Raw genomic sequence first — 14,216 nt, 5'->3', positions numbered from 1 at the left:
GTGGAAAGGAGGAGGAATGCCAGAGCAGAGTTGTGGAGATGGCAAAGCCCCGTTAGCTGAAGCACCAGCACTCACCCAGAGCTTGCAATCAATGAAACATCACCATTCCCAATGTGGACACACTCTTACCTCAGACTGGAGCACAAAAACACCTAAGTGATCAGCAAGCACACTCCTGAACAGCTTTAATTTTAATTAGCTGAAATGTTTTCTTAGTTTACCTTAGCCACCTTCATTCAGGACATTTCAAGCAAGAAGAGCACAAGATGACAAACCCCAAGAGAAGGTGAAAATTGAATATAAAAACAATATTTATCAAGAACAAAGAGCCACCACAGCTCGAGGCTCATTTCACAATGCTCCAGTTATTGCCCTTTGCCCAGGAAAAGCTGCTTAGAGAAGTTTTTGCAGCACTCAGATTCCTTTGTCTGTTGTGTACAGGGATGAATGACAAACAGAAAATGCATTTTGGATGCTTTCAGCCTCGGTGCCAATATGAAAATGCCAGGTATTAAACTCATCAAGGTTGTATTAGCTACAGAGCATGAAGAGACAATTACAGCAGCACATTCTGCGTCTTTACCAGGGCTCAGGGAGGGTTTCACACCCTCAGTCTGAAGGAACAAACCTTCATTTGCACCTCTAAAAGTCTCCTCGAGCTGCTCAAGCTGTCAATCTACATCTGCAGAGACATCCATCTGCAGAGCTATTTATCACGAGGAAAGGTGAAATTAGAGTATCATTCCTTGCCAGAAATTAAGTCCTTGTCTAATTAAAGCTAAAACCCAAGAGCAGCAGCAGTCCCAAGTGCTCAGCAGGGAGCCACAAATACCAGGAGGAGACTTGGAAGGGACAGAGCACAAAGCAGCACCTCGAAATCAGAGCTGTAACTCTGAATAATTACATTTAAATTTCTTCTTCCCGCTGGTTATTACAGGTCCCTTTTATTTTGAAGACCAATTCTGCCAATTGTCCAGCTTCTCTGAACCACACAATGCAAGAAAACCATTTGGACTTCTCCTCATTACTCAAGTAAGATGGATATGGGATGAGAATATTGCTCACCAGAAGCAGAGAGAGGTTTGTTTGCAGGTGCTGATCCCCAAGGATCAGAAGATTTTGCTGCAGTAGAAGATGGCTGAGCAGGAGCCCAAGGGTCCACATTTTTGGCCAGAGGCTGAGCTGTGGATCCTGCTGGTGCTGCCCAAGGGTCAACAGAAGCAGCTGGTTTGGCACCTGCAAGAAGAAGCAGCAGGAAGAGAAGTCAGCAGCTTCCCTTTGGAAAGCTTTCCTTGGAGACTGACCCCTCCCAGGAGCCTTTCCCTGCACACTGACCCCTCCAGGAGCCTTTCCCTGCAGACTGACCCCTCCCAGGAGCCTTTCCCTGCACACTGACCCCTCCCAGGAGCCTTTCCCTGCAGACTGACCCCTCCCAGGAGCCTTTCCCTGGGGACTGACCCCTCCAGGAGCCTTTCCCTGCACACTGACCCCTCCAGGAGCCTTTCCCTGGGGACTGACCCCTCCAGGAGCCTTTCCCTGGGGACTGACCCCTCCAGGAGCCTTTCCCTGCACACTGACCCCTCCAGGAGCCTTTCCCTGCACACTGACCCCTCCCAGGAGCCTTTCCCTGCACACTGACCCCCCCAGGAGCCTTTCCCTGGGGACTGACCCCTCCCAGGAGCCTTTCCCTGGGGACTGACCCCTCCAGGAGCCTTTCCCTGCACACTGACCCCCCCAGGAGCCTTTCCCTGGGGACTGACCCCTCCCAGGAGCCTTTCCCTGCACACTGACCCCTCCAGGAGCCTTTCCCTGCACACTGACCCCTCCAGGAGCCTTTCCCTGGGGACTGACCCCTCCCAGGAGCCTTTCCCTGCACACTGACCCCTCCCAGGAGCCTTTCCCTGCACACTGACCCCTCCAGGAGCCTTTCCCTGCACACTGACCCTCCAGGAGCCTTTCCCTGCACACTGACCCCTCCAGGAGCCTTTCCCTGCACACTGACCCCTCCAGGAGCCTTTTCCTGCACACTGACCCCTCCCAGGAGCCTTTCCTCCCAATTAACACCGAGCATTAATGGGAGCAGCAGCTCAGCACCAGCCACTCCCAGCATTTGTCACACTCTGACCAACAACAGCACCAGGAAATTCTGGGCAAGGCAGAGGAATAAACAATTCCCCTCTTTGAACCTGGATACAAATACCTGCAGTTCCAACAAGAAAATAAACGTGCCTTTGTTGCTGACATTGCTACCACAAGTGACAATCCCTGGCTGGAGGTGACCTAAATCACAGGGTCTATTTATGAACTCCGGGGAAAGTGAGTTTATAAAAAGCCCAAAGGTAAAAGGTGTGAGATACACAATATTAACCCTTGGACAAAGGAGTCTGTAAGATTCAGAGGGAATGTTGGAAACTTCATTTCCAACTCTTTTAACCACACTGCTGTTTTATAAAAATATAATCAGCTCCCCTGAGCCAGCTGTGCTTTTTTATTTCCATTTCTAAGCACTCCTGACACACATCTAAGCTGCCCACTGATACCCCTTTATTAATTTTAACCCAATGCCTGTATTTCAAGGTTCTCATTTTTCCTGGAAGATGCTGACAACTCTTCATTCCTACAAATTCAATCACCAAAGGTTTCATTCCCAAATGAGGATTTTATAACCCAAGAGAGCAGGACAGAATCACCCACATGCAACAGCTCCTACCTTCAATATCCTGCAGGTCTCAAATTACAACTGAAATTTATTTTAGCTTTTAAAACTCCATTCAACTCCCCTGGCATCCTAATATTCCTGTAAATCAGGAATGCTGCACACAGTGGCACAAATTCCAGCTGGAATTTTGGGTTTTGTTCCATCAGCAGCCACGTGGTCGCTACAGCTCCAAGAGCAGGAAATGCCAAAACTCTCCAAGGAAGCCCCACTATTCCCACACCAGTACTCCCATTTCCTTTATCTGCCCCCAGTGCTGAGCTAGGAGCAGTGCCACACTAATGACAGCATTTCCCATCACCAGCAGCTTCCCAAAATGTCCTTCCTTCCCTAAAAGGAGCTCTCAAAATGAGAAAACTCAGGAAAATCCCTTCCCAGTGCTTCCATCAGCTCCACTGCAACACCACAGCACTGGCAGGATTTGGGAAATGCAGATTCATGAGTTATTTTTTTACCAGCAAATTCATAAACTTGAGACTGTTCCTGGGAGAATCCAGCAGGCTGGAACAGGGATTGTGCTGTGGTGAAAGAAAGCTGGGAAGCACTGAGGAGATGCTACAGCTGGAACTGGCACAAGGAAAATCCTGTCAGAGGGTGACACATCAGCCTGGAGATTTGAGGAAAGTGGATTTTGGTTGCTTTTAGCCACGGAAAAAGGAACTGAATGGCCTCAGGGCCCAAAATCTGGGCTTTTTCTCAGCTCCTATCACCAAAACAAAGCAGATGACACTTGGAATGATGACCTGGCAGTTGCACACACAGAAAAAATGCTTTAAAAAAGCAACTGGCATTGGTGTGTGCTTGGAAATGAGGCATTTAGTGAAATGAATGAAAATGGACTCATACACGAGTACAACACTGAGAAATGCTCAAGGTTAAAAAGCAAAACCTTTGAAATCCCAGTGCCCCTGGCAGTTTGCTCTCACCAAATGATTGCCAGGGGTCGGAGGCAGGGGCTGCAGCCGAGGATCCTCCCCAGGGATCCGTGGGGTTGGCAGCAGCAGCAGGAGGTCCCCAGGGCTCGCCTTTGGGGGGGGCTGGTGCCGAGGAGGGCAGGGCATCCATCAGGTCCAACAGGGTGGTGTGCTGAGGGCAGGAAGAAACCGAGCTTTACTCAAGAGCCTTGCCAGGCTGAAGTCCAAACCCGTGAGAGTGAAGAAGCAATTATTATTATTATTATTATTATTATTATTATTATTATTATTATTATTATTATTATTATTATTATTTTTCCTTTTACACGCCTGCATTGACTAGCTCCAAATTTAACCCACATGGAAGAAGCTTTAAGCTACACGACAAAGCCAACCCAAAAGCATAAAAGAGCTCAGTATTAAGCTAAGTTTGTGTTACTGTATTTCAGCTTTTGGCAGCGTAACCGGGAATTTCTTAGGCGAAGGCACTACCTCCTTCTTTTTGGGAATTTTAATTGTGTCTCTGCGACTCTCCTCCAGAGCCATCTGTAATCTCAGATCGTCCCCGCGTCTGAGGCGCTCCTCCTGCAAAGGAAACCAACACTGGTGATATAAACCACGGGGCTGCTCGGAGCTGGGCTCCACAGGGCTGCAATTCCCACAAGCACAAACGAGGAAAGGAGTTTTCCTGGGATTCCTGCCTCAGGAGCACCCCGACCCTGCTGTGGTCACAACAGCCAGGATTTACCCTGGTGGTGTTTTATTCTTTCCAAAATTAATTTAGGAACACCACGGAACTTCAAGTGAACGAGCTGTTTCTAAAGTGGCATCGTGGTTTTTCAGCATTCAGATCAGCGCTGAGGGCTGTAGGGAACTAAAGTGAAATTTCCCTCGATTTGTTCACTCCCCTCCACGCTGGTGCAAGATCCACCAAGGGAATCAAGTCTTGCCAACTCCAGGTGTAATGTGGAGGTTTAAACACCTGTAACTGCAATGTTTATGCCACATCAACTCCTTTAAACACCTCTGCTTGCACCACGTCTCTCAGAAGTTGACCAATCCCCCAGCTTGGCATTTCTGAAGCTATTTCAAATGTTTAGATTCTGATTTATATTTTAGTTCCCTTTATTGCTCAATAATGATCGAGTTTATTGGGTGACAGTTTCCCCTTCCAAGCACTCGTGCTTAACACAGAGCTGTAAACTAAATTGTTACAGGAATCTCTAAAATATTACAGGCACTCAGCACGGCTGACTTGAATTTTCACTCAGAGCTGAGATCTTTGTTATGCATTAAAATGCAGTCGTTTATCCAAATTCACTCCAAATTCAGAAGGAAGCTCCTAAGGATCAGCACAGCAGCATAACCCAGGTGACAGATCAGGAGCCAATTCCTTTAACCCGTTTTTTGATATATTCTGGTACTTTGTGTCAGGTCACCCTCCTGTTCCAGGAGCTCCCACCAACGAACAGACTGTTCCAAACTGCACTGCAACCACAATTCCCTGAATTAATGAAGATTTCTGCAGCAGTCAGGCCTCCAGCCCCTCCCAGCTGAAAACATCTCCGGTAATGTGGTGATTAACATCCTCCCACACAAAGTCTTCTCTCCAAGTGACTGTCGTCTTCCACTAGTCTCAACAGCTCGGAGGCTGAAGTTACTTTAAAAAGAGATTTAAAGAATAATAATAATAATAAAAAAAAACCCCACACACAAGGTTCTACCTGGAGCAAAGCCAAGCTGCCATAAATAAAATAATAAAATAAGGTAAAATAAATGAAATAAAATGAAATAAGATAAAATAAATGAAAATAAATGAAATAAAATAAGATAAAATAAATGAAATAAAATGAAATAAAATAAGGTAAAATAAATGAAATAAAATAAGATTAAATAAAATAAAATACATTAAATTAAATGAAATAAGATAAAATAAATGAAATAAAATTAAATAACATAAAATAAAAATAATAAAATAAGATAAAGATAAAATGAAAAATAAAATAAATTAAGAAAAAATAAGAGAAAGTAAAATAAAATAAAATATTAAAACAAAAATAAAACAAAAAAAATAAAAGAAATCAGGATAAAGTAAGATAAAATAAAATAAAAATAAAATTAAAATAAATAAGATAAAGGAATATAAATATAGATATAAGTATAGATATAGATATAAATATAAATGAATAAAATAAAATAGAGTAAAATCAATAAAATAAAAATAAAAATAATAAAAAACCCAAAAAATTAAAATAAAATAAAAATAAAATTAAAATAAGATAAAATAATATAAATATAGATATAGATACAGATATAGATCTAAATATAAATGAATAAAATAAAATAGAGTAAAATAAATAAAAATAAAAATAATAAAAAATAAAAATAAAATAAAAATAAAAATAAATAAAAATAAAAATAAAATTTAAAAAAATTAAAAAATAAAATAAAATAAAATAAAATAAAATAAAATAAAATAAAATAAATAAAATAAAATAAAATAAAAATCCAATCCAACCATCCACACCAGGCTGCAATGCACCCTCCAGCACGGGCATTTGGCAAACCTGCATGGCACCGACCTGCTCCGCCACCTCCCGGCTCATGGCCAGCGCCAGCTGCAGCTGCAGCTCCTCCTCGCCGCTGGTCTGGGGCCGCGCCTGCTCCAGCTCCGAGGACACCCGCGGGGACGTGGCTGTGGGAGACAAAGCCAGGGCTGAGGCAGCACGGGGCAGGGGCAGCGCCTGCAGCCCTGCCACGGTGCAGCTCCTGCAGCCCTGTCATGGTGCAGCTCCTGCAGCCCTGCCGTGGTGCAGCTCCTGCAGCCCTGCCATGGTGCAGCTCCTGCAGCCCTGCCATGGTGCAGCGCCTGCAGCCCTGTCGCGGTGCAGCTCCTGCAGCCCTGTCATGGTGCAGCTCCTGCAGCCGTGTCATGGTGCAGCTCCTGCAGCCCTGTCATGGTGCAGCTCCTGCAGCCCTGTCATGGTGCAGCTCCTGCAGCCCTGTCATGGGGCAGCTCCTGCAGCCCTGTCATGGTGCAGCTCCTGCAGCCCTGCCGCAGTGCAGCTCCTGCAGCCCTGTCATGGTGCAGCTCCTGCAGCCCTGTCGTGGTGCAGCTCCTGCAGCCCTGCCATGGTGCAGCCCCTGCAGCCCTGCCATGGTGCAGCTCCTGCAGCCCTGTCGTGGTGCAGCTCCTGCAGCCCTGTCATGGTGCAGCTCCTGCAGCCCTGCCGCGGGGCAGCTCCTGCAGCCCTGCGGTGCAGCTCAGCTGCTCTCTTGCACTGCGGGACTGGCAATCTGCACGGAATGGTTCCACAGTTGATGTTGGATCGGGTGCTTTGTTGCCCATTTCTCCCATCACTTTGTCTTTCCCTCACGTGGTGGTCTGTCCCCTGGGTCACCACTCCTCACCGGTGTCCCACTGCCTGTGGATCTCTTCTCTGGCCCCATCCTGGGGTAAAAAAGCTCCCTGACACCAGGGAATGTCCTCTTCTCTCCCATGGGTTTGTCTCCTGATGTGTGTCAGGGAATAAAGGACATTTCTCACGTGGAGGAGAGTGCTTCTCAATCTTTACCTTCATCTGTGAAGCATCGTGTGGGCAAGGGTCTACAGCCAGCCAGAGTGGGCCCCAAGAGCCCAGGGAACTCCATTTCCACACCCCGTGGTTGCTCTCAGAGCTGCCTCGGGGTGAAGAGTGAAGCTTCTGCCAAGGGTGAGCACTTAGCTCTGCATGCCAGCTCAGCTGCCTTAAGGGATAAATATTCCTGGAAAATCCCAGGTTTTTAATAGGGCTGTGATATTAAGAAGTGCCCCCAGCTCATGCTGGAGCGTATCAGAGCTCCTGACTTAAAAATTCATTGTTGAAGGAAACATTTGTGAGTATTTCTTCCATCTCCCAGTGTCAGCAAGGATCTGCTGGGAGTGGGCCAATACCAGGGTAAAACTGGATACCACCCACTTTTCTGTAAAATAATACAGTCTTAATGGGAAGATAAAGAACTATTCTTAACTGCTGAGCAGGCTTGCAGATAAACAAACCAGCTATTCAGGCTCCAAATTTACACAAATCCAGGATCATTCTCTGCTAAGGAAGAGTCTGGTTAATGGGTTGGGGTGTTGGTTGGTGGGGGGTTTTTTTGGGGGGTATCTCCTCCCCTCCTCTTCAACCCTGACAGGTAAAACATGCAATTTCTCAACACACAAACCATCTTTTAGTGATGTTTTCACTCCAGGAGCATGTGAAATTCCCATCCCACACCACTAGCAGGTTAGCACTATAGAGTGATTATACAATTTTGTGCTCACTCTCTCTCAGACAATTCTTCAGCATCCAAATCGTTCACACTGAAATTTTACCTCACTTTGGCAAGGAAGTTTGTATGTAGTGGCTGGAATGATGATTAGTTTGGCAAAATAGATATTAACATTTAATACATTTAATTGAATGTTTCAAACTAGCATGTCAAGCTCAAAGAAATGAAGTTTTTTCCTACCAGGTCAGCTGGGTATGTGAAAATGAGATTGCCAAATTGGGTTTGAAAACCACTTTTTCATCACTACTTTAATCTTCCAAACCTTTCCCAGTCTTGTCTGCCTCTCCTGAAGTTTCAGGCCAAAATGACAGCACAAAACAAGTGGAACTTTCTCGTCCAGCAGGCCAGAAGGAAGGGGACTCTATAAACAAGGAATGACCTTTCCTCCTTCCCAGCACACCCCGAGGTGCCCTCCCACCCCATCTGCTTCTAAAGACATTAATTAATTAATCACCCACAATGATTCTTCCACCTTGTGCTGATCCTGAAGCTCTCAAGCCAACCTCACTTCAATTAAGATGCTACTCATAGCTCAATTCTATTACTCTTCCACACTTTCTCATATAAAATAATTAAATTTAGCCTGGTTGATGAGTACTTACTGCTCCAACAGTCACTGCCAGGCTCTCCAATATATTATATTAAAATATGATGATTAAAGCATGTGATAATTCCCAGCCACTCACCTAATACAGGTGATAAATTAGCACTAATTCTAATCATTCTAATCCAAAATGGATGATTTTAAACCAGGATGGAGGTGGAAACACTTTCCTTTGGAGCCCAGAGAATGTTTTCTCTTTATCTTTGCCAGAAGAAGATGGAGCAGTTTATGGTTGTTAAACACCTCAGGCTTGCAAATACCAGAGAGAGAAAAATTATTTCAGATAAAGGGGCAAGAATTGATGGTACAAACTGGCCATGAACAGATCTGAGGTGCAGGTGGAGAAGAGCAGTTTTGCAGCAGGGATTAGAGAAGGAAAGAGTCCTAAGTGGTTTAAAACCAGAGCCTGGGCACAGGGGACACCAGCAGAGTCACCTGAGAACAGATGGCACCTGGAGCAGGAGCAGGGAGGAACCTTCTGCTCTGCTGGGCTTTGAACTGGGGGGGGAAATGGCATTTCCTGCATTTCCTGCATCCCAGCTTTCCCATCACTGCATTCCACAACCACCAAGAGCCTGATGGCACAGTGACATTAAAATTAAAATGATGCAAAATGGGTTCGATTCCATGGCTCTTTCACACAAAGGACTTGCTGAACTCACTGCCCAGTGCATTCCTGCCTGGAAAAGATGGAAAAAGCAGGGATTGGATCTCAGTCCAAGCCTTTCCCTGGCTCTGCCCTCCCAGCTGGCTTGGCTTTGGCAGGGAGCTCCCAGAGTTCCCAAGAGCAGCAGCTCTGGGATCCCACACGGACACCGGGGGCTCACACACACACAGGTTACTCCTTCTCACTTCTAGGCTTTCCAGCACTTCATTCTACTTGCTTTCATTAACTCTAAAAGGTATTTCCAGCTCCTTTTAACCTAAAATAAAAGGAGAAAATGTCCATTTGAAGTTCTCAATAAAAAACCAAACTGTAGGAATGTTGCTGTTTTCCATGTAAGCCTCTGCAGTGTTATAAAACCATCCACATTAAAGAGCTGCCAGCACTTTTTTTTAAAGGATTAAAGGAAATTCAAAACACCACTCTTGGGAGTAACATGACAAGTTTTACCTAAGATTCCTGTCCAAATGGGCCTCATCCTGCTGGAAGGTCAGAATTCCCAGGATCCAGCAGAAAGGTCACAGCCTTAGGAGCAGGATGGTGCCACACAAAGCATCCCTTGTCCCCAGCTCACTCAGATGTTTATGTAAGATGGGACTCAACAGATCAATTCTGACCTGCCAAGCCCTGCTTGGCTGGGAATTTGGGGATCCCAGTCCCTCCAGGAGCACGTTTGTGGGATCTGTTCCTGCAGGGAGCACAGGGCTGGCTGCCCAAGGAAATCATCTGGAGGCTCAGTTAATCACTAAAGCAGGATTCTGCTGCACCATCTGTGCCTGGCCAGGCTGGGACAGCTCCCAGACACAGCTATTGATGATTTCCTATATTTTGGCTCTATTAAAAGGCCTCTGTAGCTGGTTATAGATCTGGCTGAGTTAAAGTGAAATACAGGACACAGAGAGCAGAGCCTGCATTAATAATAAAAATCAGGCTGTATTTTCATTCAGAATTCTGTGCTTGGGTTTTGGGGCTGTTTTTGTTATTTCTGGGTTTTTTCTTTAGTGTCAGGCTTTCTCATTTGCAGGTGGAATTCTGAAGACCAGAATTCAGCTCTCAGTCACTTTTGCTCAGAATGAAAAGCTGCTTCCTCACTCACACAGTGGAACCTACAAAGGTGGGCAAAACCAAAAATTACTTGAAAAACTGAAATAATATCAAGGTAAGGACTCAGAAACCAACAATTCAGAGATCCCATCTGTCAGCCTGCCAGTGAACAACCACTCAAATAAAATGGCATAATTTGAAAAAGCCAAATGATGGAAAGGCAAGTGCAAGCTGTTTAATTCAGGAGGAATTGTGTAATCCACCTTTCCCTTGGGACTGAAGGAATCTTCCAGGTACAAGAAGAGAGCTGATAACACTGATGAATGTGACAAGCTGCTCAACCTTCCTGCAGGATCCTGATTGCACTGAGCAGACTGAGAGCTGCTGGCATTCATTTAACACTCAACAAATCCTTGTTTTGTTGGGAGTATTTTCCTTGCAGGTGATCCCAACCCCCGTGTGAATGGACACACTTGGATAATTCAGTGTCACTACAAAGTCTGGATGCACCAGTGGCACCTCCCACCTTCACTCTCAGCACCAGAAAAATAAATGTATGATGAGAGGATTTAATCAAGCTGTCAAATGACATCTGACAGGAGTCTGCCACATTCCTTCAACACCTCAAACCACAGGAAATCTCCACGCTGTTCAGCCAGATTCACTGCTGAGTGATATTCCCCATATTCCCTGACTAAGATGGAAGGGCAGGGATGTGTTCCAACCTGCAGAGATGCAGAAGAGATTATTAAAGAAATAATTATCAAATAAAAAGCAAACCCTTTAAAAACAGGAGTGTTCTGAATAGAACAGGCTGCTCAGAGAAGCTGTGGCTGCCACATCCCTGGAATGTTCAAGGCTGGAGCACCCTGGGATAGTGGAAAGTGTCCCATGGCAGGGGGTTGGGACAAGAGGAGCTTCAAGGTCCCTTCCAACCCAAACCATTCTGGATTTCATCAATTTCCTATTGTGTCAAACCAACCAGCAATTCCTCTGAATTATTTTCTACTCCAAGCAAGAGGGGAGACAAAACCAAAACAGATGAGTGAACACAAACTTGCTGAGGCTTCACAAAACTGGTTTTAAATAACGAGTCAACGTGAATAATCACTGGAAATATTAAACTTGTTAATTCAGCTAAGGAAATTCCTCCAGAATTTTTCCAGGTTCAGGTTAAAGACCTGGCATTTCCCAAGACCCAGAAAAGCCCTTCCCAGTGCAACTTTCAGCATCTCCTCTCTCCAGCAGGCTCTGAGCAGAGTGAGCTGAGCCGAGCCCACCTCAGGCAGTGCTGCTGGAATCAGGTCACACCCAGCTCTGTGTGTGCCACTGAAATTGGGGTCTGTGCCACTGAAATTGGGGTTTGTGCTACTGAAACTGGGGTCTGTGTCACTGAAATTGGGGTTTGTGCCACTGAAATTGGGGTTTGTGTTAGTGAAATTGGGGTTTGTGCCACTGAAATTGGGGTTTGTGTTAGTGAAATTGGGGTCTGTGTCACTGAAATTGGGGTTTGTGTCACAAATTGGGGTTTGTGCCACTGAAATTGGGGTCTGTGTCACTGAAATTGGGGTCTGTGCCACTGAAATTGGGGTCTGTGTCACAAACTGGGGTCTGTGCCACTGAAATTGGGATCTGTGCCACTGAAATCGGGGTCTGTACCACTGAAATTGGGGTTTGTGTCACTGAAATTGGGGTTTGTGTCACTGAAATTGGGGTCTGTGTCACAAATTGGGGTTTGTGCCACTGAAATCAGGGCATCCATCCCTCCCATCCCAGCCCATCCCCTCCTGGAGCACAGGGAGAAAGGGAAGGATGTGAGCACAACCCTAAACAACACCTGGACATCCCAGCTTGGGCATAACAGAATTGGATCTCTTAAAAAAAGCGTGGCCTCAGTAAACTTGGTTTTAGAACAGCACCAGCAGCATCCCAGCTCAGGCTTAAGTGTCTAAATTAAGAACATCCTACTTTTCCCTGTGCAGCCATAAATCCAGAATCCTATTTAAGTGGTCACTGGCAGCTGGAGATGAAACAAGGCCAGGAACAAGAGGCTGAAGTTTCTGAAACTGGGTGACAAACGTCAGGCAAAAACCCAATTATTTAGACCCAGAGGCAGATTAGGAGTGAGGGACTATTGCTCCAAAAGATTTTTGATTTCTGTTTTATATCACTTCCTCTCTCCACTAAGTTTGGTTCCAGCACTACACAAGAATATTTCCTTAAGGTGAAATAAAACCTGGTTTGATGCAACTCTACAGAATTGGCACATTTTCCAAAAGAAATAAAAATTATGCATTTTGTCATAGAATATTGAATAGCTCCTACTCTGAGCATTAATTGGTTTGAAGCTGGGAAATAAAACAATTGCTCCCAGTATGTCAGAAATTGCTGACAAGATGGAGGTAGGGAGGAACTTTATTTCTGCTTTTTCCTTTTGAATATCTCTCATGGCTTCAATTTTCAGGTTATGAGACTGGGTAGAAAAAAAAAACAAACCCACAAATACTTTTACAATTCACATTCCATAGTGTGCTCCCTGGAATTATCCAAGCACAGAGATCTTCAGGGCCAACAAAGTCATTAAGGCAAAGCTTCGGAGGAAAGGATTTTATTAAAAACTATCAAGTTGCACCATTTCATTTTGCACAGTTTCTAAAGGATTTTTAGAGATGAAATGAAAATATTCACAAGAAAACAGGGGAAAATATCCTTATTTGCCTGCAGCAGTGAGGGATGATTGGATATCAGTCAAGAGATCCTTTTCCATCTTGAATTCTCTCTCATACACAAGGTATCAATACTGCTTTTATTTTGTCACAAAGGATGAATCTGGGACACAAAACCCAGCAATTCTTTAAGAAAACCCCTCAAGCAAAAATCCAATTGTTCCCATGCAAGCCTGCCCAGGTTGGGAAGCTGGAGAGAGGAGTTTGAGCAGAGTTCAGTCAGTGCAGGGCGGCTGATCCAACATTCCCAACAAACTGACCCAAAAAGGCTTCCCTGATTTAACCAAAACTTCATTTTAGTCCTGAAAGGAGCGGGCAGAGCTCGCCCACATCCAGCCCAGTATCCACTGGGGGTTACTGGGGAGCTGTCCTGCAGCAACTACCAAACTCTCAGCTCTTTCTTCTAAAAGCAAGCACTAAAAATGAGATTTTATAACCCAACAGACAAGGGGAATGAATTCTGCAACCTCCACCCATCGTGTGGAGAAGGAGCAAGAGTAAAATGTGCAGATAGCAAAGCACTGAGGGATGAAACATTTCCACATTTCCCCATTTCCACATTTGCTGGCTGGTGCTGCCAGAAGGGCTCTGCCACTCTCCCAAACTTTATTTTATTTGCCTGCTAAGCAGGAGTGCTGGACATGCAGCAAAGGGTGGCTGAACATTCTGAGGAGGCAAATCTCTTGCTGTAGATGGCAAATCTAAAAGTCTCTGATCTCTTCTTCAAAGGCTCAGAGGAATGAAAGAGAATTCTGCCAGACCATACAGAGCAGCAACAGCATCTTAGGGATGTTCTAAGGGGAGTATTTCCCAGGAGTGAAGCACAACTTCATTCCTTTTACAGATTTTTTTTCTGAATCAAGATTTTTTTCAGCACAAAAGAAGGGTATTAGTAATTAAAAATATATAATTTAAATATATATTTATTTATTAATTTTATTTTTTTATTTATATGTTATATATAAAAAATTAATTTTTTTAAGAACACACAATGGATGCAATCTCTTTCACTTTAAATAATGAAAAGCATCTTTTCCATCAAATTTAGCAGGCACAGGAATAACCCTACATTTATGTAACAGATTAAATGTCTGGATTTTAATGAAACTCCTTGCTCGTTTCCTGGGCTAAAGCTCTTCCCAGTTCCCCAATATCAGAAGGACTTAGCACAGCTGCTCTGGAAGGTGCTGGTTTGCTTTGCTCCACTCAATTAAACCAGATAAAAAACACATTT

At 44.7% G+C, this 14,216-nt stretch overlaps 1 protein-coding gene across 5 annotated transcripts in view; it reads right to left on the bottom strand.

The window, feature by feature from the left end:
* The window catches only part of EPN2 (epsin 2), a 56,040-nt gene that overhangs the window by 7,697 nt on the left and 34,127 nt on the right, over positions 1–14,216 (bottom strand). For all 5 annotated transcript variants that reach the window (XM_064390827.1, XM_064390825.1, XM_064390830.1 and 2 more), the window contains 4 exons: positions 6,213–6,325; positions 4,123–4,215; positions 3,643–3,802; positions 1,066–1,236 (listed from right to left, as the gene is read on the bottom strand). In XM_064390827.1, the coding sequence (XP_064246897.1) occupies positions 1,066–1,236; positions 3,643–3,802; positions 4,123–4,215; positions 6,213–6,325 (537 nt within the window). The remainder of the gene's footprint in view (positions 1–1,065; positions 1,237–3,642; positions 3,803–4,122; positions 4,216–6,212; positions 6,326–14,216) is intronic.

Source organism: Passer domesticus, chromosome 15, assembly GCF_036417665.1.
Source record: "Passer domesticus isolate bPasDom1 chromosome 15, bPasDom1.hap1, whole genome shotgun sequence".
In the NCBI taxonomy this organism is placed as follows: domain Eukaryota; kingdom Metazoa; phylum Chordata; class Aves; order Passeriformes; family Passeridae; genus Passer; species Passer domesticus.
Note: the sequence above shows the minus strand (reverse complement) of the source record. Positions and strands in the feature narration are given on the sequence as shown.